Below are 26,122 nucleotides of genomic sequence, written 5' to 3' on the forward strand. Positions count from 1 at the left end.
TGCTCGCAGCATAGGATGGTGTTGTCTCACACTGTGCTACCCTGTGATCTGTGTGTTTTTGGAGCGACTACTCCTACCTGTTCCTGTTCCTGCCGGGAGTGTCTTAGCCCTGACGCGCCTTGTAAACTGACTTGTGCTTTCATTTCACCCAGGTTCCCTCGTGTAGTCCCTCATCTCAAAAAAGATCCCAGGTATAATAAGCACCCCCAAAGTGTTTAGCATTCGTCTCATATCAAAGTCTGGTTTGGCACTCACACACCTCCATCCCCCGATACATAGAGCGCAGTGGAAAAAGAAGTGATGAGAGATCCAGAGCGAGAGATTCAACATGAACAACCCACCAACACACACACACACACACACACCTTATCTCCCAGTTCTGTGAAGGTGTGGAATCCTCGTCCTCTTCGTCGATGCTTATTCCCATTGCCAACGAGTTGGTCTGTTGTGGAGCAAAACATACTGCCGTTTTGACACTTTATCGTAGTGTAATATAATAGAATATTTATGGAGCCATTGTGTAGCACCTACTTTATCTTTATCATAAGATTGATTTTATCATCTCATTTGCAAAGCTCCATTGGCTTCCATTGCATTGCTGTTTAATTTAGAACATTACGAATATTAGAACAGTCAGAATGAAGTTTCACAATAAAGATAGAATGGACATCGAAGAAGATAATAATACTTTATTCATTCATTATATTTCAAGTTACTTGGAAATTCGTTATTTCACTACGTGGAGAAACTTAAATACAAATCAAATTGTTAGTAAAAACCTTGAAACTGTTTTAGAATAAGAACACCAAACCATTTTCAATACGGTCACAAAGCGGAAGAGTTTGGCAGACCTTGTGCTGCTCATATAAGCAACATAAACCAGAATGACACAGTACATCGAGGGGTACTTATCTTACACTCCAAAGTCCATTACCTCTGAAGGCTTCCAGAGTATGTATGGTTTCATTTAGTACAAAATAGGGAAAAACACGACAATATCGCTGACAAATGGAAACCATCCAAATGTGAACTCATGAGCAACGTCTTGTCCTGTTAGTTACAATAATGTACAATGTTCACAGCAAAGAAAAAAAGAAATCGTAACAAAAAAAAAAGTATATTTATTCTATAGAAGTAGTCTATATTGAACACAGCTCTCTCAGCCAGTCAAAACCTTCTCATGCACAGTTCTGCCTCCCAGGCTCTTAAAAGGGATGGTTGATCAAATGTTGTCATTTGGCTGAACTATCCATTTTAAGCTCCTCTTGCAGTGGTTTTCTGTACAGTCAATTAGAGTATATATTTACAAATGCAACAGATAATGTTCATTTAAAAAAAAAACAACGTAAAACTTGATGCAAGTTAAAATAAAAATCTCGATCCCTTCCCTTATCACGCCAAAGGCCATCAAATGTAGTTAGTATAAGTGACTCGCATGAATATTATCCCCTCAACACGCACGCACACACAGCGCAAAAATATCATCAAACACTTCGTAGATGACCCGAAACTTGAAAAAATGTACAGAGCCTTGACCGCGTCCAATATGGCAACCGCTTATCTGAGGGAGAAGCATTTTGAAGCTTTTCAAAAGATGACTGTATGAATTATTCCTCCATCCTTTCATCCTTCCTAGCTGAACCCATCCTCCTCAGAGTATGACTATTGCTGTATGGGCATTCCACCCACTGAACTCTGGGTAAAACGGTATTTTTGTGAATGAATCTAGACTGAACTGAACTGAAGTTCTGTATTAAAAGGCACCGTACTGCTGAAGGCCACACAGCACCACAAATAAACGCAACATTTTGAAAGAAAAGCTAAAGAAAAGAGTTGGATGTCAGTACATGCACTTTGGGTCGCACAGAAAGAGCCATAAAGTCACCGTCAGGTCATGGGATGTGCAACCACGGGAAGTAAGGTCACATGCAGGTCAAAGGTTATGATGATGATGTCATGACAGCATGCCGCACTTCAGCATTTGCAGTGATCAAAACAAAGGTGACATGTGAGCACCAGTGGAGGCTGGTGTTTGATACCGTCCCATTAATTTAATTCGAGCCTGTCCTCCCATTTAAAGTGGCACCAGCATCCCCTGGTGAGGGCGTGGATGCAGCGACTGATGTAACTTGAGTCATGCTTGATTGAGCCTGCTTGGAGTCGGAATCACAGATTCAGGCAGAAGAATACTTTCGGGAGCTCACTGGACATAATCCTGCACTGTAGATGCAACTGTCTTGCAAAAAGACATGGAATGATTTTCATGTACTTAGTAACACGTTTCACCACCATGTCGACAGACACTGATGCCTCTTTGCGGGTTGCCCTGAAGGACAAAGTACCTCGAACGCACACACTAATATCAAGATAATGCTTTGACCGGAAAAACTATATGGCAAACCCAAATGATTCAAATGTGTACCGTATAGCAGTTCGAGATAAATAGACAATAGCTTCCATGTAATAATCGACTCATTTGTGTTAATATGTGTTTGTGCATCATTTCAGGAAGACGTCTGGTCCTAAGTGTCGCTACTAAGTCAACAGGCTACAGAGAATAAAAGAGTTGGAACAGCCTCCGCATTCCCTCCACAAATTCAGTGATTTCCAAATGATTACGTACAATCCTCCAGTGTAGAGAGTCTCACACGTGTCTGTTATGTGTCTCTTAAGAAGTCTCCTATGTGTTTGTGACAGTAGTGTGCGGATGGGCAGGGCATGGGATGACAATAAGCCACAAGGTGACGTGAAGAACAGCCCTGTGAAGATGGCGAATGGAACAGTCACTGGAGAGAACCCTACAGGTTTGGATGTCCAAATGTCTGGCTACACAAACCTATGGACCTGGCTGTTTAACCAGCTGGCTACAAAGGAGTTCAGTTTACTGCAGCACCACCTACTGGCCTGGCTGACTATCCCTCCACCTGGCTGACCTACTGATCAACCAGCCGGCTACACAAAGGAGTTCATAGCGGAGGTATTAACAGGGGACGGGGCCTCTGAGCTTTCGTGGCCCCCAGCAGTGTCCCTGGCGGAGCTCTTCCCGCTATACTGTCCAATAAAAGACCCATCCTCGTTGAACTGGCCGTCTCCACCATCGCCGCCGTAGTCTACTAAACTGTCGTCACTGTTGTCCCTGTGCACCGTCCCGTTAGACGGTGTGCGGCTCCCTTTTAACGGCTTATGGTCCTCAGTGTCACTAGGAGAAAACGACATGCAGGTGAAATGATGACAGAATGGTGTAAACAAGGATTTTAGTGTATGGCCTTTTTTTTTTTTTTTTTTTTAGATGGAGCACTGAAGTAATTTCCTAATTACTTTTACTAGCATTACCCAAGTATTCAAATGTGTCTAATTCCAGAAAAGAAAAAAAAGTTCAAACATATTATTCCACAGCTTATGAAAATATTTGTTTATATCCTGAATTGGGTTGAAATTTGGACTCAGAAGGCACTACTTCTGACAGTGGATGTTAACAGTATCATTTTTCATCTTTTTTTTTTTTTATATAGCCCCAAGTCTAAAAAAAAATTATGTGAGCGAGTAGTTGGTTTTCATCACGCAACAGGGGAACACAAGCAAAGTCATACCAATTCCCTTATTTCCCCTGAAGCCATGACACGAGGAGGAAAATAATACAGATTTGCTGTATTGCCAGACAGAAACGTTTCTCCCCAACAAAAGTTGCAATGACAAACTGAAAATCCAAAGATGTAATAAGCAATCACATGAAAAGCAAATGAATTGTCAGCCAAACGTCCCCAAAAGCATAAATAACAAATAATCACACTTTTGCAAACAAATTAAGAAACTGCAAAGAAAGCTTTCTTTGAGGATTAACATTAGTCTAGTCAACGTTCAAATCGATGTCAGCCGATGATTCATGAGAGTGAATAGCAGGTGGACTCTCTTTCAATAAAGCCTTCATAATGCTATCACACTTTTATTACACCTGTTATAGCCAGTCATAACAGGTTATGTCAGCTAATAAAACATGACTCGACAAGAAATCCAATGTCATCAGGATGCAATCTTACTACAGATGAACGACTGAAAGCACTGCATTGGACACCAATGACGATGATACGTTATGACACCACTATGTAGGCTTTATGACAGTTAATGACAGTTTATAGCACAGACAAGGACAGTGGTGTAACTCTGGGGTGGTTTTACAGCAGGCCTTTTTCTCCAAGTGGCAGTGAGTACTGTTAATCAGAACGATATCACAGTATAGCAGCCCTTTGGTCACTCCTCTCATGCCAGTCTTGGAGTACCCTTCGTTACCTTGTCTAAGACCCACATAAACAGAGTGCAGAGGAAGCGATCAGGCAGAGAGAGATAATCACGACCCCCCCCCCCTCAACCAGGATGCACAGATGAGACAAGCCTGCACTGGCTACTAACCCATCAGTGTTTTCGCGTGGGTTTCACTGTTCCCTTCTGTGGTCTAAGCATACAGCACCCACACATCCATCCAAACATAGCAGAGCAGTATGTATCTCTCTTCAACATCACATTTCCCCCTTGTAAGGGTAGACACTGGTGTTCAAGGTCAACAGCTACATCGTAGTTACAGCACAGGATTTATGCACGCCTGCAGCCAAACCGGAACAGCTTAGTAGAGTTAGATGAGTATTTATTGACATGAAGCCCCGTGGGTGGGACATTTGATTTCCTTTCACAAAGGCACTCTATATTACACATTTAGCCTTGTGATATATTGTCTAATACTTGTTATTTCAACAATATACACTATAATATACACATATTGTCTATTATTTTGCTATTTGAATGGACAGATTTGGCCCATTAGTAGCTTATTGTCTCTCGTGTTATGATCGTAAACTAGATACGAGTTTTGATGTGGACAGGACAAGAATAGCTTTTTGCCTAGTTGAAACTTGACATAACATCTTTCACTCCAACATGCCGATAGCTTCATACTGGATGACTTATACGGTACATATCTATGATTTCATTCAAGACATTATTGCCTACAGCGAGTTTTATATACGGTCTTCATCACGCCATGCATATCACACAACATTATATATCCACAATTCCATATACACTGTGTAAAGTATGTGGACAGCCCTTCAAATTAGTGGATGAGGCGATCTGTTGTAGACAGATGTATAAAATGTTGGTGGAGGAGGGATAATGGTCTGGGGCAGTTTTTTGATGGTTCGGGCTAGACCCCCTTAGTTCCAGTGAAGGGAAATCTTAACACTACAGCATACAATGACATTCTAGATCATTCCAGGTGTCCACATACTTTTGGCGGTGTAGTGTACTTATGTGTTACAGCATAGATAGAATGTATATTATAGAGCATATTTATGTTTAAAACACAAGATACAAAAAGTAATAATATCAAATATAAGAAGAAAAAAAGAAAAAACGTCATATAAATTGGAAAAAAGCTGGACCGGTACAAAATAATGTTTCCAAAACGCTATACATAATAAGTAAAGTGCTTCGTTTTTCTTAATATCTGCGTGCATGGTTGGAAAAGCAAGCAGCCTGAAAATCAGTTAGAAGGCGCTATAGCAAGCATAACTAGATTAACTGCAGTTAGTCAGAGCTTATATCAACTGGGATGAGTGTAATTACTGTACAGTATGCATATGTATGCAAATATTAATTTATTAAGTATGTACGTATATTCCATCATACAAAAGCTACTGTATATTTATATGCACAATGTATTTGTTACAAGGTATTCATTTGGTTACAAATGTGAAATTAGTGGGGCAGGTATCTATGCATGCCAGCTTGGAATACTGAAAGTTATTCTTCAAAAATATTCCTGACTGTTCTAGGGAAAGCTTTTAAAAGTCCCCGAAAAACCTAAACCCCTAAAACGTAGACCTGAATAATACTGTATATCCTGCTTATCGAATGACGCAACACAGTCAAACACACCACAATATCGATCTGGCCACCAAGCCACCGACACACTAAGCGGAGAAGAATCCCTCCCCGTCCCTGTCCCCCTTACCCCAACCTCTTCCACAAAGGAGAGGCTTTGTGCTTTACAATGTAGCTCCAAACGTCTGCAATGCCAGAATCCCTGTTAGAATGATGGTAGTCCCGCGGCAAGTAGAGGTCAGCTGTTAGGACGGGGAGGCCAGAGCGCCTGCCTTGCTGACAGGAACCAGGTCTGGGGAGGGAGCAAGGGCTTGGTGGGGTGGTTGGGGAGGGGGGGGGGTCTTGGGGCAGGGAAGAACTGGGGCCCCAACAGGCTCCAGGAGAGTCATGTTTCTCACCTGTATTCCCCGAAAGTACAGTCATCCTCTTTCATGGGCTGGAACTCTGGGTCTGTGTGAGCGTCCTCCTTTTCTTTCACTGGGGGGGGATTCATCAAATGTGTCATTTTACTGCGGCCTAAGATGGGTGATGGATATGAAGGCGACAACGTGCGTGCGTGTGCTTGTTTGCATGTGTGTATGCGTGCGCGTTTATGCGCCAACCAAAAGTACCCACCTGGGTATTTTCCTCCCTTGTTTCTCTGTATGAAGCAGATGATGAGGAGAACGAGGATGAGGAGAGCGATGGCACACATCAGGCCGATGAACCAGCCCTGAGTTGCAATATCCACCTGTCGGGCTGCCATAGCTGGTCAGGCACAGAGGGAAGGAAGAGGATATCAGAAAACTGTTGCTTTAATTGAGAAAGGAAATATAAGTAACGTTTAGTTCCTGTACTGGAGTACAATGAAAATCTAATGTACAATAAAGTTTTGTTAACTTCTAAGTGTTTCAGACACATTCTATTGTCATCAAGGCTACTAAAGGAGATTGTGGAGGAGACAGAAGTACACGATAGTATGAAAATAGGTTTCCAAAGAACCCATTGTAAGTATTTTATCGTTTGGAAAGTGTCACATAGTGTTACTGCAAAAGACAAGTGGTGTGTTTAGTGATGTTATGTTAAACATCTCGTCTGCGGAGGTTACAGGCACATGAATGCAGAGCGTATCGAAGACGGTTAACAGCTTGACTTCTACAGTGCCTGACGCAAACAACATTCGCGTCTTCTCCCTCTCTTTCTGCCTCTCAGTCTTGCTCATGCACCCCCCCCCCCCCACACACACACACAGTACACACACATTACAAACAAAAACCAAATGTTAACCACAGCAGGAGAGAGAATTAGGTGGATTATTAGACAGCTACACATCAATCTTCTATATCATGTGAATGGTATCCGTCGTCGATATGAGGACGGTCTGACTGTACGTCTCTCCAGAAACAAGACGGTGTTCCTAACTTCAACACAAATATGCGTACAGGACAACATCATGCAGGTCAGGAAACTCTACTGAACATGCCTACAGTATGTTTCCAAAAGAGAAACTACAACAACAGATACACTGTTGATCAGCAACGTTGTATATACCACAGGTTTCTTGAGTGGTGAAGAATAGCAAAGCTACCGCACACACACACACGTTTCTCAATCTCTACAACACAACACAGGGCGAGGCAAAGCGAGGCCGGGCGGCGACCGGCCAACCGCGTGCTGCCTCACCTGGAATCATCACCAAAAGCTCTTCTGATTGGTGGAGCACCGCTTGGCCGTTGTGGCCCTTGGCGACCACTCGCACCCTATAGGACAGGCCCTCCTTTAAGCCCTTCAGCACATAGACCCGAGAGCCATTTACATACTCTTTCTGCCACTCCTCTTCACCTAGAGAGTTGCAGGACGAAAGATGTACGGTGTACATATTAGGACATCCATTGCAGCCAGCCGAGAAGTGTTCATGTCCTAATATGTACACCGTACACTGATAAGTTGGAATGGGCTGTTGGTGTTCATGCAGAGATGGTTTTTACTTGTGTATCTATTGAAATGCTATAGGCAGAGGTGAAGTAATATACAGTATATAGCATCACATATGGCATCTATGTTAGATATTACTACATCTGTACATTTTGTATTATGTTATTTCATGGTGTTCTACGAATGAAGTACGGTGATTACAAACATTTGTGGGATGTGTCTCAGTGAACTGGGTTACTAGACTAAATGTTACAACGTGACTCTGAATAGGGAACTGAAAAGCGTCTGAAACTACATTATCGGGATTGACTGGATAGGAATGAAGCATCATGCTAATTCACTTTCTAATTGTTTTCAAGGTATAGGTGTGAGAGAGCCATACTACACACACTGTGGGTTTTTTAAACCCTCATTGCTGGTCAATAAAAACAACTAAAGTTAATTAAGAGTCCAATCGACATTGAGCATTAAATATTATCTGAGACTGTCTATACTGCTTTTGACTATGAACCATTTGAATAAGTTTGTGCCAACGGTTTAAAGCAATATTCCGGCAAATCACACGGAGGATATTTTTATTATCCAATCAGAGAAATCAGTTTTTATCATATCTGGGCACGAGGCAAAGTAACAGCAGCCAGCCTCATAATTGCCAAGTTTTTTGTTTGTTTTTGTTACACCTGCAACAGCCAGTCATTGAGTAGGAGTCTCTTGCCACCTATACGTTGAAGTATACGTGATAGAGGGATATGTCTTACTGTTATCGTTCTCTACTATATATTCTACATAAACGTTTTTTTCCGCTCCCCAGTATTCCCAACTGATCAGCGTTCCGTCCTCTCCCACGGAAGAGCTAACGTTCCCGAATGCCGGAGCCTCTGGATGCACTGAGCACAAGAGAAGAAGACAGCAATGAAGCGAAATTTCAGCTTCAACAAAATCAGGAGTCTATTCACCTTCAGATGATGCACCCGCCGATAGCAGAATAATAGCTTGTGATTCAAATATTGACATCCGTCCATATCGCAACATACGTCTATAGATCCAAATCAAAGCGAGACAGACTTCGACTTCGATTTTCCATTCCAACTTCAATTACTCTCAGGGTCGATCGATAACCTTTACAGTTGCACTGTTGTTTATGAGCCTTTCAATCAAATGAAAAACGCTAAAGCCAAAACATTTGTAATACACATTCTATAATACAATATGGAGGATAACATCGACCCTTGTGAACCATCGATCAGAAGAGAAGCAATGATAAGATATACTATACAGCGTGACTGGGAATGTGACAAGGTCTATAGCGGCTGTACCCTTGTGGAATGGGAGGTGTGCCGGAGGAGACCGTGCTACGGGAGGTGAGGGTTGGGTGTTCCCTGGAACAACATGGAGAGGAATAAGAAACATCATACAACACAACACCACAGACAAAGACACACAACAGGCACGCCACCGGCAGAGGTAGGCAACACAAACCACGCGGGCAAAGATCGGCGGTGAGGTTACACGGGCCCGTTGGCATGCAGTGGGAGTGCAAACAGACAATCAGCATGTTTGGGGGATCAGATTGAAGCAAGGTTCAAACACGCACAACGTCATGCAGGCAGCACCAACCGGACATAGAAATAGGCATAGATCAGCAGTTGCAGGGGGAGAGGTAAAGTCTCCATAACGCAGTTAGTAAGTCAGACTCTGAGGAGTCTTGAGTCTGTTGTGTGGCAAAAGGTGTTGCAGCAGCCAAAGATGCATCACATCATATTTGAATGTCTTTATCCAGCTACAGTGAGCTCCAAAATTATTGGGACAGCAAAAATTATTTTGGGGGGGGGTTGTTTTGTCTTGTTAAAAAGGGGGGGAAAAATGCTATTTTGACCTCTTTTCAATAAGGAATTGATACCAAAAGGGATGTTTAAAGTGTTTATTAGCCAGGATGCCCGTCAGCTGAATGCATACACATTCAGAAAGTATACATTCACAATCTTGTACTCTTCCCTCTCTTTAGTCAACACCCTCTGGTCGGTGGCACCTTCCCATCTATACATTTTGTGACCCCAGTGAGTTTCCCATATATCTCCCCATGTGGAATGTCCACGGTCCTCCTTCTCAGAGATGCTTTGTTAATAAAGGCCCAGTTCAGCATGAGGGGGTGTGCACGTTGACAACCACACCGACAGAGGGCGGACTCATTAGGACTTTGAGAGGGGAAAAGGGACACAAAAGGGGAGAAGAGAGGACACAGAGGCCGATGATCTGACCCCTGAAGTCCCCCGATGTATCCGTGAGTGAGTCTCAGAGACGTCCAAATGAGCATGCTTTAAAATCAGCATAGAAGGTGCACAAGGGTAGAGAAGGAGCCAACTGTGTTTAACAAAGTGCAACTGGGACACGATGCACTATTGTTATTACAACTACTACACTGAGGTGATATCATGCTTTGGTGCGATTCTGTACACATTTTCACATGCTAACCGGTGAAATGATTTTGTACATCCACAAACAACATCCACAAAAAAAGTACAAAACAGAGTACCATGCGTTATAAACAATTATAAACCGGGTGGTTCGAGCCCCAGATGCTGATTGGCTGAAAGCCGCATATGACGGGTATGACAAAACATTTTCACTCTCCTAATTACGTTGGTAACCAGTTTATAATAGCAGTAAGGAACCTTGGGGTTTGTGGTACTGTATATGGCCAATATACCACAGCTAAAGGCTGTATCCAGGCACTCCGCGTTGTATCGTGCGTAAGAACAGCCCTTAGATATATTGGCCATATACCACACCCCCTCAGGCCTTATTGCTTAAGTATAAAACACAATCTAGATGTTGGGGGATGACATTCCTGAGTTGACTTGAAGCATTCAAAATGGTTGACAGGTAACCCTCATACGAATGGGGTTTGCATCGATAGAAACTGACTACAGTTCAGGTTGTGACCATCATCAACGCGTTAACACATACCTTCGTCCATGATCGTGGCGGCTTCCTCTGTAACGACAGGCCCTGCTCCCTGGCCTGTTTTGGCATTGAAATAAAACTTGTAACGTGTGCTGTACTTGAGGTTAACGAGAGTGACGGAGGTCTCGTTGGCTGGCAGGGCCAGCTCCTCCACCGGACCCAGCACGTCGGAGATATTGACTGGAAGAGCGGAAGAGGATGTGACAGGGGTGTAAGCAAGATGGGTGGAAGGGGAAAGAGGTGTAGTAAGAAGGGGAAGGTGGATGGATGGATGGGATGGGAAGGTGAAAGAGGGGGCAAGGGCAGAGGTGTAGCAAGATAATGTGGGTGGAAAGGTGGGGGGGATGGAGAGGTGGATGGATGGATGGGATGGGAAGGTGAAAGAGGGGGCAAGGGCAGAGGTGTAGCAAGATAATGTGGGTGGAAAGGTGGGGGGGATGGAAGTGACATCAGATTATCCATCGCGCTGCGGGGTGGTTCTCACTCTGTTCCACGATGTAGTTTCTAGCTATCACAGGCTCCACCCCTTGGTACATACACCTTGCAATAATACCAAATACATACGGTGCTAACAAGACATGTAAAGGAGGGCATTCTGAACAGCAGACTGGACCACAAACTACAAGTAGAAAAGGTACTCCCTGGCTAAGATACTGCTAAGCAGTAGAGGTGCTCCCTCCGTCAAAGCTCTGGCGGAACCTCTAGCTCTTGATGCCTACTATGTTATCCCTGACCCAACCCTCCTACAGCCAAAACACAAGTAGAAGAGTATTGCTACGTAAGCTCACCGGTCTGATATTTGAGGGTGTAGCCGGTGAGGCGTCCGTTGCGGTCGTAGGGAGGGCCCCACTCCAGAGTGAGAGAGTCCAGGTTAGGGTTGGTGATCCTCAGGAAAGATGGCCGCCCAGGGACTGTAGAGCATGACAGGCACACAGTCAACAGCCGCACGCTGATTGTCACCAAATGGCAATTCGTATGCAGCATAAAAGCATGAAAACAGACCCATCAACCCTAGCTGAATTGGCCTTGACATGATACCCTCTATACGAATAGAATGTTGGCTCCTCCTACCTCCCTCAGGGGTCTCGAACTGCTGGTTGGAGCTGGCAGGGCCCTCCCCCTTGCCGTTGAAGACCCTGACGTTGAACAGGTAGAGGCTGTAGGGCTGCAGGCCTGGGAGCATGCCATGACTCTTGTTCCCACTGAAGGTCAGGACTTGCTGCTCCACATGGTGGGGGTTGTGTTTGTGGAGGCTCCGCTCACGCCAGTAGTACACCTGGTAGGACACAGAATGAGATATGTTCAATGGGGAATGATACAGAGATGTTTGTGCATGTGTGTGTGTGTGTGTGTGTGTGTGTACCTTGTATCCCTTAAGACGTCCCCGTACTGTCTTAGGAGGGACAGGCTCCCAGTGCACCTCAGCCAGACTGCTGTTCAACACGAGGACCTGGACAGTGTCTGGTGCCTGCATCGGCACTGTGGAAGCAGAGGTTAGAGGGAGTGGAACACAGTTTTCAGGGAGCAGGACCCGATGGAGAAACTTCATTAAACCCACTGGTCTAGTTACAGTAACTAGTCACGGTACAGGTTTAGTCTGGCAAGTCACGCAAACAAGTACTGTATGGGTCGGTTTTCAAGACCAAGATCAAGCCTAGCCATGTACTAAAAATCATTTGCAATTTAAAAAAAATCTATTTTAGAGCATGCTTTTAGTCCAGGACTATCCTAGGCTTAATCTGTGTTCAAAAAACTGGCCCCTAGTGTCTCCCTAAAACGCAAAGTTGAGTTGTGTGTTCCTCACAGTCCTCCCCGGAGTGTCCGGTGACCACAGCAGGCTCAGGTCCAATCCCGTAGTCGTTGATGGCTTGAACCTGGACCTCGTAGGGTGTGAAGGTGGGCGTGCCAGAGACCATGAACTTGGAGACGTTAGCCACGGTCACTGACGTCCACTCCTTGTCCACGTCCTTCTGTCTCCACATCACCTTATACTGCAGGCCTGGTCCGTTGGCCTGGTGACCTGACATTGGCTGCAGATAAGATGCGAGAAAGTGTTTAACCACATTGTAATGACTGAATCCATCGCCCTTACATACACAATGATGCTTACATTCCACGAGATCACAAGGTTGTCGTATTCCGTTCCAAAGCCATCAACTCCACTGGGGTTCTCATCTGGAGCTAATGAGACGAAACAAAATGCCAAATCAACAGTATGCACAAATCTACATACTGTAAGTCAACACATTGCGCAATCAACCACATTAAGCAAGTAAATCCTACAGTCTGTACCTGAAGGGTTGGTCTTGTATACGCGGGAGGGCAAGGAGGGGTTGGAGAGGCCCACGGCATTGCGGGCCAGGACTCGGAAGGTGTAGTGGACATAAGGAGACAGCTTAAGGTGGGCCGTGGTCTTGATGCCCGGAACCACCGTCAGGTTGTGCCAGTGGCCATGGTGGTGGAGAGAGTCTGCGTATTGGATCACAAACACTGGGGGGGTAGAAAAGTGGTGAGCGATTGTAGAGAATGCAAGCCATGTTTTTTACACTCCAACCATTAGATTGTATTTGGAATGTATCAGTCAACTCCCGTCTTCAGAGTTAACAATCAAATGCAAATAGGCCGAAGCTCTCTGAGCGCATTCATATACCGGATAATTAACGAGAACATCCTGGAAGACCCTATACCCAAACCTGCACATTTTAAAAACCCATGAAATCCAATGTTGAAAACATATGACATGGGGTAGTGCTGTGCAAACATAACTAGAAAGTGCTCTGAGTGGTGCTAACCTCATTAAACACAGACTGAGTTCAACTAGCTAGAGTACACTCTCAGGATAATAACGATACAGTCAGCTTCGAGCTTCTGGGAGCTTCCGAGAGTAGGTCAGTAAGGTCATTAACAGACACACACGCACGCACACACATACTGTGAATAGGGCTGTTGTGTTCGTCTCCGGGTATCCAGGTGAGCTGGACACTCCTGGGCTTCTGGTCTGTCAGCTCCAGGTCAGTAGGAGGGTCTGGTTGTTCTGGAGAAGAAACACACAAGACATGACGAGATAAATCAACTGGGTTTAGAACGGTGCATTGGAATAGCACTTTAATGGCACAGCAGCAACGCCAAGACTCAATGTTTTGGATAAAGATAAAGCAGCATGCGCCCTCGGGCTGGATGGATGGAGACGATGACGCATTTCAGAAGGACCCCACTGTGTGACTGGATGGAGAGGGAGGTAAAAATGATCTTAGCATTCAAAGGCACTGCTAATTACTTCACACTCACAACCTAGGAGTTTGAGTTGCACCACATTGGTCACGTATCTACTCAACACATGCAAAACAGCATGAGCGTTCGAACATACGGCGGAGAACAAAACATCTGCAAACCGCACCGACAGTAAGACTGAAATCCAAAAAGGCCACAAAACATGGTGGTTAAATCAAAAATGATAGTCCCTTCCGTCCGCCCATCAGTCCAGGGTCTGGTGACATTACAAACAAACAGAATAGCTGATCACATCTGCGAGCAACGGAGCATGCTTGAGTTTGCAGACCAGACTGACAGATCCCCCACACACACAAGCGTGGAAGCATAGCTTAAGCACCCGCTTGTGTGTGATGCTGGTTTTACCGTAGACTATAGCTGGAGTAGGAGCTGCCTCTGCCAGGTAGGAGGGCAGGTAGGAGTGAAGTAGGGGGGTCAGCGGTTAGTGGTACAATAAGACAGACCACCTTCTCTCTCACTGGGTATTATTACACATTTAGGATAGAATCATGTTCTTTTCCGCAAAAACACTAACCCATACTCTTAACAGAAATAATGTTATACTTCAAGGAAGGTAAAGAAAAACACCCAGTTACACTTGTACTTTAAGGGAGGATTCACAAAAGCGAAGGAGGTTGTTCGTATGAGAGAGTGAACATACCGACAACAGTGAGCTCAGCGCTAGCAGAGTCCTGGTCCAGAGTAGTGATCATGATGCAGGTGTAAGTTCCTGCGTCATTCTCTGACACGTCGGTTATGGTCAGGCTGTCAGAGTCCACCACAAACCTGGGAAGACATAGTCAATGTCAAGTCAGTTTAATGCCTCCTCTTATGGCCTCTTAAGTTAGTGTACAACCCTTTTCTTTGGGTTGATTTGTGTGTTTTGCGTAATGAAGTCAGGAAGATTAGCCTTGATGGAATAACGGATCAACTAAAATACTGTCACAAGAGGAGACATAATATGAAGCTAGGATTGACTATTGTAGATATGATTGCATGGTGCTCAATGTTGGAAAATGTGTGTTTGACCTCTCGTCGTCGGGTAGTTCTCCGTTGTCTTTGACCCAGGTCATGGTAGGGATGAGGGAGGGGTCGTGTTTTACTTTACACTCAAACACCACGTTCCTGTTCCTCTGCACCACCTTGTACTCCGGCTGCTTCAGGATACGCGTGGGCTCTGAGTGGAGAAGGGGCAGGAAACTCAGTAAAGGAGAGCAGAGTAAGTTGAGTCAAAGGCGTAAGTTGAGCCTCCCTTGTTTCTAGGAAACCATGAACCAAAATTAATAATTTGACAAAATAGTTAGGAAGAGGTCATCATTTCATGTCAACCAAGAAACCACATGGAAAAAGTGGTAAGCAAGTTAAGACCAAAAATATATATTTTCACCAAGTCAAATTAATTTATTGTGTTCAGGTTTCATTATACTTGTATTTGAACCAAAGTAGATATTCAAGATTGTTCAATACATCAGTTGGGGTCTCTATAAGCTTCAATACGAGGTCCTAAACCGAGCATGTATGTGCATCCTTGTAACTGTGAGGGCTAATATCGTCAAAATGTAAACCAATATGCTTAAAATTATTAAAAGACAAAAAAGTGATTGTGACTGTGTTGAATTGTGTTTGGGAAATAAAGATAGACATTGTTTTAAAAAGATAGTGGTAATATTTCATTCAGTACAGACATTTGTAGGTGTCTTAACTTACACTGTCCCGCGGCTCAATTTACCCCATGCTCGGGTTAAGTTGTACCAAGAGAACACTTTTTTTGGACAAATGTTTACATTAATTCTAATTATTTCCAGGGAAACACAACATCCTAAAATATATTTAGATAACCTACAGTTGAAGTCGGACATTTACATACACTTAGGTTGGAGACATTAAAACTAGAGAATTATGTCATAGCTTTAGAAACTTCTGATATGCTAATTGACATTGTAAGAGTCAATTGGAGGTGTACCTGTGGATGTATTTCAAGGCCTACCTTCAAACTCAGTGCCTCGTTGCTTGACATTATGGGAAAATCTAAAGAAATCAGCCAAGACCTCAGAAAAGAATTGTGACCTCCACAAGTCTGGTTCATCCTTGGGAGCAATTTACAAACGCCTGAATGTACCACGTTCATCTGTGCAAACAATAGTACACAAGTATAAACACCATGGGACCGCGCAGCCGTCAAACCGCTCAGGAAGGAGACGTGTTCTGTCTCCTAGAGATGAATGTACTTTGGTGCGAAAAGTGCAAATCAATCCCAGAACAACAGCAAAGGACCTTGTGAAAATGCTGGAGGAAACAGGTACAAAAGTATCAATATCCACAGTAAAACGCCCTATATTGACATAACGTGAAAGGCCGCTCACCAAAACCGCCATAAAAAAAGCCAGACTATGGTTTGCAACTGCACATGGGGACAAAGAGCATACTTTTTGGAAAAATGTCCTCTGGTCTGATGGCCATAATGACCATCGTTATGTTTGGAGAAAAAAGGGTGAGGCTTGCAAGCCGAAGAACACCATTCCAAACGTGAAGCACAGGGGTGGCAGCATCATGTTGTGGGGGTGCTTTGCTGCAGGAGGGACTGTTGCACTTCACAAAATAGATGGCATCATGAGGAAAGAAAATGATGTGGATATATTGAAGCAACATCTCAAGACATCAGTCAGGAAGTTAAAGCTTGGTCGTAAATGGGTCTTCCAAATGGACAATGACCCCAAGCATACTTCCAAAGTTGTGGCAAAATGGATTAAGGACAACAAAGTCAAGATATTCGAGTGGCAATCACAAAGCCCTGACGTCAATCCTATAGAACATTTGTGGGCAGAACTGAAAAAGCATGTGCGAGCAAGGAGGCCTACAAACCTGACTCAGTTACACCAGCACCAAAATCCACCCAACTTATTGTGGGAAGCTTGTGGAAGGCTACCTGAAACGTTTGACCCAAGTTAAGCAATTTAAAGGCAATTCTACCAAATACTAATTGAGTGTATGTAAACTTCTGATCCACTGGCAATGTGATGAAATAAATAAATAAAAGCTGAAATTAATTATTATCTCTACTATTATTCTGACATTTCACATTCTTCAAATAAAGTGGTGATCCTAACTGACCTAAGACAGGGAGTTTTTACTCTGATTAAATGTCAGGAATTGTGGAAAAACTGAATTTAAATTTACTCGGCTAAGGTGCATGTAAACCTCCGGCTACAACTATATGTTAGAAAGAATACTACATTTCCCTTGACGGAGTAATGCTGAATGTAAAACAGGGCTCAGCTTACCCCACTCGCCCCTAAAGGATGAACCAAAGCTTGTGCAGCTGTTATACATTCTTTACTGTAACCGTCCTTCAGGAATGATGTCAAAGTATGACAAATATTTTTCAGCAACTCTTGGAAGGCATAAAACAGACAGAGGAGACAGGGTGTTTTGTGGTCATCCCAGGCTCTCACCTTTGACCTCAAGATAGACGTGGTTCTCGGAGATGCCCAGAGAGTTCCTGGCCACACAAGTGTACTTCCCACTGTTGAGGGCCTGGGCCACGTGTATCTCCAGAGTCCCGTTCTCATGCAGCACGTAGGGGTCCCCGTCCAGGGTGCTGGACCTGCTGTCCTTAAACCTGACAGGGGATAGGGGAACCACAGGCTATGAGCTTCTAAGCTGGGAACACATTTGACTGCGTCAGATATTCTCCACCCTTCTCCCACCCCCTCCCCTTCCTCATCACGGATTTAACAATAGTGGAAACGTTGAGAGAAGGGTGGAAAATCTGGATGTCGTCTTCTAAGAATTCAAATGGGCCATGAACTCACCATGTTATTTTGGGGATGGGCGAGCCGAAGGAGGAACAGTCCAGTAAGGCGCGGCTGTTCCTGATCACCTGGTAGACCTTGTTAGCTGGTGTCAGGACTCTGGGTGTTTCAGCTATGGAGACAACAAATGCTTCATGATAAACCACGTGACAATAATACTGAGTACTGAGTTCATGCAGTGTCGATCACATCATGATGCACTCCGATGCAGAGGCAGAAAGGGGCCCTGCGTTCTCAATTCAAGTATGTGCCGACTCACAGAGAACGTTGACGAAGGCATTGGACAGCAGATATCCATATTCATTGGAGGCGTGGCACTGATAGACTGCGCTGGATCCAGTCTGGACTTCCTCGAAGATGATTGTGTCTCCCTCCACCTTCCTACTAGGGTCCTTAGGTGAATCTATCAAAGGATCAAAACAAGTGTCAAACGTGGCTTCATAAACCTATAAAATGATTAACTTGTCTAAACCTCACATTGGCACATACAATGATTTAACTGCAAGTATTTGGGGAAATATACTTTTAGTGTCTGTGCACAGTGAGTGCACCGTACGGGACATAGGCAAGGCCATTCAATCAATCGCTCAATTAATCAATCAATACTGAGTACTCACTTTCTATGGGGATTCCGTTCATGGCCCAGGTGATGGTGGGTTTGGGGGTACCGCTGGCCCTGCAGATCAAATTACCCCTCTCTCTGGGAGCCAGCACCAGGTTTCTGGGGGTACTGATCCAGTACGGGGCCGCTGGGAGGGGAACAGGGGAGCACAAGGCAAGCCGATGGTTGGGTTATTGATTACCTCACGTCACAAAGGGTCAGCAACAATGGCACAGTGAACAATATCGAAAGGCAGGCAACCGGTTAATGACTGAACCCCCTGCTCCAGATAACACCATTTACAAATCTATACAGGAGATAGATAGGCAGCATCGAAGCCCAGAAGGCAGGTAGACCAAGTCAGCCGTGCGTTCCTGACCGATTTCATACCTGGTCATCGCCGACTGTTGTCTTGTGGTGTTATTAAACAGCATAGTGAAAAGCAGACAGGAAAAGTAGGACGACCGCAAGTCACAAGAGCGGTGGGTTGAATTCTAACCCGTGGCCACTCTGCTATAGGCTACACGCGTGCCAGCCAGTCAGTGGCACTAACTGCTAAGTCACATGACAAACCTTTGACGGTGACGCGGATGGTGTGGTGTACGGAGGCCAGGCGGTTGCGGGCGGTGCAGCGGTACTCTCCGGCGTCCGCCTCAGACACGTCAACAATGCGCAGTGTCTTCTGGAAGTGCAGGAAGGAGGTCCGCTTGGCAGGGAACTCCCCGCTCACCTTACTCCATGAGACCTCTGGAGTAGGTCTGGAGGGGGAGGAGAGGGAGGGTGGGAGGGAGGGGAAAGAGACAGATGGAGAACACATAAGAAGTTTCCAGTGAACTTCACTCCCCCCTCCTTCTGCTTTCAGAACAGCCTCAATATGTCGGGGCATGTCGATTACGGCAGCCTTCCGCACCTCACTGATTCAGAGGGGTTGGGTTAAATGCGGAAGACATTTCAGTTGAAACGCATTCAGTTGTACAACTGACTAGGTATCCCCCTTTCCCTTTTCCCTTTCTACAAAGTGTCCAAAGCCTTCCACAGGGATGCTGGGCCATGTTGACCCCAATGCTTCCCACAGTTGTGTCAAGTTGTCTGGATGCCCTTTGGGTGGTAGACCATTCCTGACACACACAGGAAACTGAGAAAAAAACCAGCAGTGTTGCAGTTGTTGACACAAACCGGTGCGCCTGGCACCTACAGAAATAAACCCCGTTCAAAGGCATGTCAAATCTTTTGTCTTGCCCATTCACCCTCTGAATGGCACACGTACCCAATCCAAGTCTCAACTGTCTCGAGGCTTAAAGATCCTTCTTTTACTTATCTCCTCCCATTCATCTCCACTGATTGAAGTGGATTTAACAAGTGACATCAATAAGGGACCGTAGCTTTGACCTGCATTCACCAGGTCAGTCTATGTCATGGAAAGAGCGTCATGTTTTGCACAGCCAGTGTATAAGCACACATACAAAATGGTGTAATGCATTAATAGTAGAGGTATATAAATAAAACAACATAATACAGGTCAAACAAAATTGACATTTTCTCGTTGACACTGTGTCCTTACAGTCCCTCAGCGATACACTCCAACTCCAGGACCTGTCCTCTCAGCACCATCTTGGAGCTGCTGGAGCCAGACGGAATCAGGAAGGTGGGTCTCCTCTCCTCCGCCGAGCCATCTGCAGCCACAGGGGGAGGGGTCAGAGACACAGTAGGTCACAACAAGACTTCTACTGTTCTATCTATTCTATTTCTATGGGTTCCTCTACCACAGTCAGTGCTGAGCCACGGTGGAGGACCAGGTCAGGGCTCACACACTCAAAACCCAGCAATTGACTTTCAAAGGTGATTCCTGTTTGAGCAGGGTTTTTAGTGAACCTGATCTCCGCAAGCATACATGAAATTGCCTTTAATTAAATGTCTATCGCTGCGTGCAGGAGTTGGATTGAATCCTTGCCTTCATCACTTACTGTGAAGGTGCTCATTGGTCGAGGGGTACTAAGGGGCGGTATACAGTTCTAGAACATGTCTTTTCCTATGCAGTTATAACAGTAAACTACTTTCTAGTAGTGTAAGATAAGGATAACAAATACGTCGAGGACAATCAAAAGGGTTATTGGCGGTTATGATTTCTTGCGTTCAACGAATGGTGCTTGTGATTGTGGCAATGATGATACATGTAGACACTAATTGAGGTGCATCGCAAGCATTACTTTGAGAATTGACTCTCTCCGAATTGGCTTGGATGTGGCCTCCTGACAAAATCACTGACTGTATCTATTCACAAGACATGTATCTTCAGGGTACCAGACAGACAGACACACAGGAAGTGATGCTTTTACAAACAATGAGAAATGAACTGATAGGAAATGAAAGATCGTTTTAAAAGTGGATTGGGGGGAAAGAATTAGGTCGGCTGGGTGTAAAATAATAGAACAACAAACTGTGGTGTTGGTAGTGGTTGGAACATTCACAGTTTGGAAGCTGTCAATCTACTTTGCTCTAATTCAATACATCACTATAATAGAGAGAAATCTTTTTTTTTAAGTAGTCTACTGAATAAAATATATATTGTTATTTGTCCATTTACAAGATACACTACGTGACCAAAGGTATGTGGACACCTGCTCGTTGAACATCTCATTCCTAAATCATATGGGCATTAATGTGGAGTTGGTCCCCCGTTTGCTGCTGAAAAGTCTCCACTCTTCTGGGAAGGCTTTCCACTAGATGTTGGAACATTGCTGCGGGGACTTGCTTCCATTCAGCCACAAGAAACAGAAACAGCCTTCCCCAAACTGTTGCCACAAAGTTGAAGGCACAGAATCGTCTAGAATGTCATTGTATGCTGTAGCGTTAAGATTTTCCTTCACCGGAACTAAGGGGCCTAGCCCGAACCTTGAAAAACAGCCCTGGACCATTATTCCTCCTCCACCAAACTTTACAGTTGGCCCTATGCATTGGGGCAGGTAGCGTTCTCCTGGCATCCGCCAAACCCAGATTCGTCTGTTGGACTACCAGACGGTGAAGTGTGATTCATCCCTTCAGAGAACGCGTTTCCACTGCTCCAGACTCCAGAGCATTGTCCATGGCTATCCTAGGCTTGTGTGCCATGGAAACCCGACAAACAGATCTTGTGCTGCCGTTACTTCCAGAGGCAGTTTGGAACTCGGTTGTGAGAATTGCAACCGAGGACAGAAGATTATTACACGCTACGTGCTTCAGCACTAGGTGGTCCCATTCTGTGAGCTTGTGTGGCCTACCACTTAGCGGCTGAGCCGTTGTCGCTCCTAAATGTTTCCACTTGACAATAACAGCACTTACAGTTGACCGGGGCAGCTCTAGCAGGGCAGAAATTTGACGAACTGACTTGTCGGAAAGGTGGCATCCAAGGACGGTGCCATGTTGACAGTCACTGAGCATTTCAGTACGGGCCATTCTACTGTCAATGTTTGTCTATGGAGATTGCATCGATTTTATACACCTGTCAGCAACGGGTGTGGCTGACACAGCCCGAATCCACTAATTTGAAGGGCTGTCCACATACTGATGACCATGGTGTGTATGAGGATGGCAAAGGTTAGAACCATCATGCAATGGTTCAGCATTTGAAATGGTGTTAATAAATAGTTGCTGTCGGAAAGAAAGTAGTCTCTCACAAAATGTGAGTTCTAGTATTGGTTTACTACTACGGGAAAGGGTATCACTAGGGTAAAGGGTTAACGCTAGTTATGTGTTTGATTGCTAATATTGGTTCCCTACTAACATAGGGACAAATCACTAGGGAAAAGGTTAAGGGGTTACTGTCATGTTAGAGGTTGGTATCTAGTTGGTTGATTACTACGGGAGGAGGGTGACCACTAGGGGGTACCAAAACTCACCACTAAGAAAATCAGTTTCATTGTACAAAGCAGCAACAGTCTCATTGATTGCATCCACTGTAACACAACAGGAAATAATCAAACATGCCACATGTTGAAATCGAGTGATGTAAAAAAAAGCAGTAAAGGGAATGGACAAAATTAACATAAATGTTTGATTCTAAAGTCAAACCGTGTGAACGGAACACAATACTGGATACTGATCATACATAAAAAGTGTACAGTTGAAGTCGGAAGTCTACATACACTTAGGTTGGAGTTATTAAAACTAGTTTTGGCAAGTTGATTGTACAAGTCATTTTTCCAACAATTGTTTACAGACAGATTATTTAACTTATAATTCACTGTATCACAATTCCAGTGGGTCAGAAGTTTACATACACTAAGTTGACTGTGCCTTTAACCAGCTTGGAAAATTCCAGAAAATGATGTCATGGTTCTAGAAGCTTCTGATAGGCTAATTCACTTCATTTGAGTCAATTTGAGGTGTACCTGTGGATGTATTTCAAGGCCTACCTTCAACCTGCCTCTTTGCCTAACATTATGGGAAAATCAAAAGAAATCAGCCAAGACCTCCACAAGTCTGGTTCATCCTTGGGAGCAATTTCCAAACGCCTGAAGGTACCACGTTCATCTGTGCAAACAATAGTACGCAAGTATAAACACCATGGAACCATGCAGCCGTCATACCGCTCAGGGAGGAGACACGTTCTGTCTCCTAGAGATGAACGTACTTTGGTGCAAAAAGTGCAAATCAATCCCAGAACAACAGCAAAGGACCTTGTGAAGATGCTGGAGAAAACAGGTACAAAAGCATCTATATCCACAGTAAAACGAGTCCTGTATTGACAAAACCTGAAAGGCCGCTCAGCAAGGAAGAAGCCACTGCTCCAAAACCGCCATAAAAAAGCCTGACTACGCATTGCAACTGCACATGGGGACAAAGATCGTACTTTTTGGAAAAATGTCCTCTGGTCTGATTAAACAAAAATAGAACTGTTTGGTCATAATGACCATCATTATGCTTGGAGGAAAAAGGGTGAGGCTTGCAAGCCGAAGAACACCATCCCAACCGTGAAGCACGGGGGTGGCAGCATCATGTTGTGGGGGTGCTTTGCTGCAGGAGGGACTGGTGCACTTCACAAAATAGATGGCATCATGAGGGAGTAAAATTATGTGGATATATTGAAGCAACATCTCAAGACATCTCAGTCAGGAAGTTAAAGCTTGGTCGCAAATGGGTCTTCCACATGGACAATGACTCCAAGCATACTTCCAAAGTTGTGGCAAAATGACTTAAGGACAACAACGTCAGGGTATTGGAGTGGCCATCACAAAGCCCTAACCTCAATACTACAGAAAATGTGTGGGCAGAACTGAAAAAGTGTGTGCGAGCAAGGAGGCCTACAAACCTGACTCAGTTACACCAGCTCTGTCACGAGGAATGGGCCAAAAAACACCCAACTTATTGTGGGAAGCTTGTGGAAGGCTACCCGAAACGTTGGACCCAAGTTAAACAATTTAAAGGCAATGCTACCAAATACTAATTGAGTGTATGTAAACTTCTGACCCACTGGGAATGTGATGAAAGAAATAAAAGCTGAAATAAATCATTCTCTCTACTATTATTCTGATATTGTACATTCTTAAAATAAAGTGGTGATCCTAACTGACCTAAGACAGGGAATTTTTACTCGGATTAAATGTCAGGAATTGTGAAAGACTAAGTTTAAATGTGTTTGGCTAAGGTGTATGTAAACTTCTGACTTCAACTGTAGATATTGGTCATCAAACCTTGTCTGTGAATCTGTACGGTCTGGACAACTTGGCATCATGACAATCAGTCAGTAGTAAATGCTAAACTGTATGAGAAAGCCTTTTGTTGTTGAGAGTATACACAATACAGTGCAGTCATGAAAGCAGAGGCTTCACAAAATCAGTTAACTTAGTGGTGGGGCTAGATTGCACGTAATGCAGAGAATAACCTATAAGGTATTTTACCATGTGTCTTTTCATCATAATGACCACTAGACTACTACTGGCGACGCTGAGGTTGGGATCAGAGATAGGAAACACAGTTTCCCTCCAACCCAAACTGACACACACATTCAAGGGCGCAAGCACATTCACACCCACACGCAAGAACACACGTGCTCGCATTCACTCGTGCGCACGTGAGCACACGCACACACTTACGGTTGAGCACTGTGACGGTGATGGGTTGTTTCTGCTGGATGGTCTGCGTGTGCGGGAAGCGGGCGTAACAGATGTAGTCGTTCCTCGAGTCCTCCTTCAGGACGTTGGAGAAGTACAGGTCTCCGTTCAACGCCTGGGACACACGGCTGCTCTGAGGCAGCCTCTGGAAGTCTAAGGGAGGAGAGGAGAGATGTGTTGAAGTCAAAAGGGAGAGACATGTTTTAAGGCCTGGGATATCCCAATGATCTGAGTCAGTCTCTGGGAGACTGGGCAAGAGTGGCAATTAGGAGGAATGTCAGTGAGCAACAATTTTGAGACTCTCATTTAATTTCATCATTTACAAACAAAGAACCCAGAAAGAAACAGGACAGATATAAGATTTCCCCATTCAGAAACTTGGGTGTGTGCATTTCTCCCTCTCTATGTACAGTACGTAGCTAACAGGCCTAGACACAACAAATAGCATGCAACTTACTGATGTTCATCCAGAAGATGATGGGAGGGGGCAGGCCGGCAGGGGGCCGGCACTGTAGCACCAGAGACACGCCCTCCTGAACGATGATCGGCTCGTTTCTTTCCTTCGACCACAAGGGCGACCCTGAAGAGGTGGAGAGGAACACACCTCATAAGTTAGATAGACCAAATACACATGAAGAAAACATGGTATACTGTACCAGTGTGTGGTTTCTACAGTCATCGAATGTCAACAAAAGGTCTGACAGAATAAGGGGACATGGAGTTCTGGCTATATGGAATGAATGAGTTCAGGCTACATGGAAGTAGTGAGTTCTGGCTATATGGAATAAATTAGTTCTAGCTACATGGAAGGAATGAGTTCTAGCTATATGGAATGAATGAGTTCTAGCTCTATGGAATGAATGAGTTCTGGCTACATGGAAATAGTGAGTTCTGGCTATATGGAATGAATGAGTTCTAGCTACATGGAAGTAGTGAGTTCTGGCTATATGGAATGAATGAGTTCTAGCTACATGGAAGTAGTGAGTTATAGCTACATGGAAGTAGTGAGTTATAGCTACATGGAGGGAATGAGTTCTAGCTACATGGAAGGAATGAGTTCTAGCTACATGGAAGAAATGAGTTCTAGCTACATGGAAGGAATGAGTTCTAGCTACATGGAAGGAATGAGTTCTAGCTACATGGAAGTAGTGAGTTAAAGCTACATGGAAGGAATGAGTTCTAGCTACATGGAAGGAATGCGTTCTAGCTACATGGAAGGAATGAGTTCTAGCTACATGGAAGGAATGAGTTCTAGCTACATGGAAGGAATGAGTTCTAGCTACATGGAAGTAATGAGTTAAAGCTACATGGAAGGAATGAGTTCTAGCTACATGGAAGGAATGCGTTCTAGCTACATGGAAGGAATGAGTTCTAGCTACATGGAAGGATTGAGTTCTAGCTACATGGAAGGAATGAGTTCTAGCTACATGGAAGTAGTGAGTTAAAGCTACATGGAAGGAATGAGTTCTAGCTACATGGAAGGAATGCGTTCTAGCTACATGGAAGGAATGAGTTCTAGCTACATGGAAGGAATGAGTTCTAGCTACATGGAAGGAATGAGTTCTAGCTACATGGAAGTAGTGAGTTAAAGCTACATG

General features: G+C 44.4%; 1 protein-coding gene across 13 annotated transcripts in view; it reads right to left on the reverse strand.

Annotated features, from left to right (window-relative positions):
- Positions 1-674: 674 nt before the first annotated feature.
- LOC115109695 (neuronal cell adhesion molecule a) overlaps positions 675-26,122 on the reverse strand; it is a 129,052-nt gene continuing 103,604 nt past the window's right edge. For 4 of the 13 annotated variants that reach the window (XM_029634931.2, XM_029634921.2, XM_065009882.1 and 1 more), the window contains 25 exons: positions 24,982-25,104; positions 24,507-24,677; positions 22,311-22,367; positions 19,997-20,108; positions 19,009-19,193; positions 18,452-18,583; positions 18,094-18,237; positions 17,835-17,946; positions 17,475-17,641; positions 15,052-15,199; positions 14,684-14,808; positions 13,685-13,786; positions 13,045-13,242; positions 12,863-12,933; positions 12,557-12,782; positions 12,116-12,231; positions 11,824-12,028; positions 11,541-11,663; positions 10,756-10,932; positions 9,105-9,167; positions 8,547-8,675; positions 7,537-7,695; positions 6,490-6,621; positions 6,273-6,351; positions 675-3,199 (listed from right to left, as the gene is read on the reverse strand). In XM_029634931.2, coding sequence (XP_029490791.1) covers positions 2,953-3,199; positions 6,273-6,351; positions 6,490-6,621; positions 7,537-7,695; positions 8,547-8,675; positions 9,105-9,167; positions 10,756-10,932; positions 11,541-11,663; positions 11,824-12,028; positions 12,116-12,231; positions 12,557-12,782; positions 12,863-12,933; positions 13,045-13,242; positions 13,685-13,786; positions 14,684-14,808; positions 15,052-15,199; positions 17,475-17,641; positions 17,835-17,946; positions 18,094-18,237; positions 18,452-18,583; positions 19,009-19,193; positions 19,997-20,108; positions 22,311-22,367; positions 24,507-24,677; positions 24,982-25,104 — 3,503 coding nt within the window. In that variant the 3' untranslated portion in view covers positions 675-2,952. Of the gene's footprint in view, positions 3,200-6,272; positions 6,352-6,489; positions 6,622-7,536; positions 7,696-8,546; positions 8,676-9,104; positions 9,168-9,694; positions 10,049-10,755; positions 10,933-11,540; positions 11,664-11,823; positions 12,029-12,115; positions 12,232-12,556; positions 12,783-12,862; positions 12,934-13,044; positions 13,243-13,684; positions 13,787-14,683; positions 14,809-15,051; positions 15,200-17,474; positions 17,642-17,834; positions 17,947-18,093; positions 18,238-18,451; positions 18,584-19,008; positions 19,194-19,996; positions 20,109-22,310; positions 22,368-24,506; positions 24,678-24,981; positions 25,105-26,122 lie in introns of those variants that run through there. The other 9 variants (XM_029634932.2, XM_065009884.1, XM_065009890.1 and 6 more) reach the window with 6 other exon arrangements.

This window comes from Oncorhynchus nerka, linkage group LG25 (genome assembly GCF_034236695.1).
Source record: "Oncorhynchus nerka isolate Pitt River linkage group LG25, Oner_Uvic_2.0, whole genome shotgun sequence".
NCBI lineage: Eukaryota > Metazoa > Chordata > Actinopteri > Salmoniformes > Salmonidae > Oncorhynchus > Oncorhynchus nerka.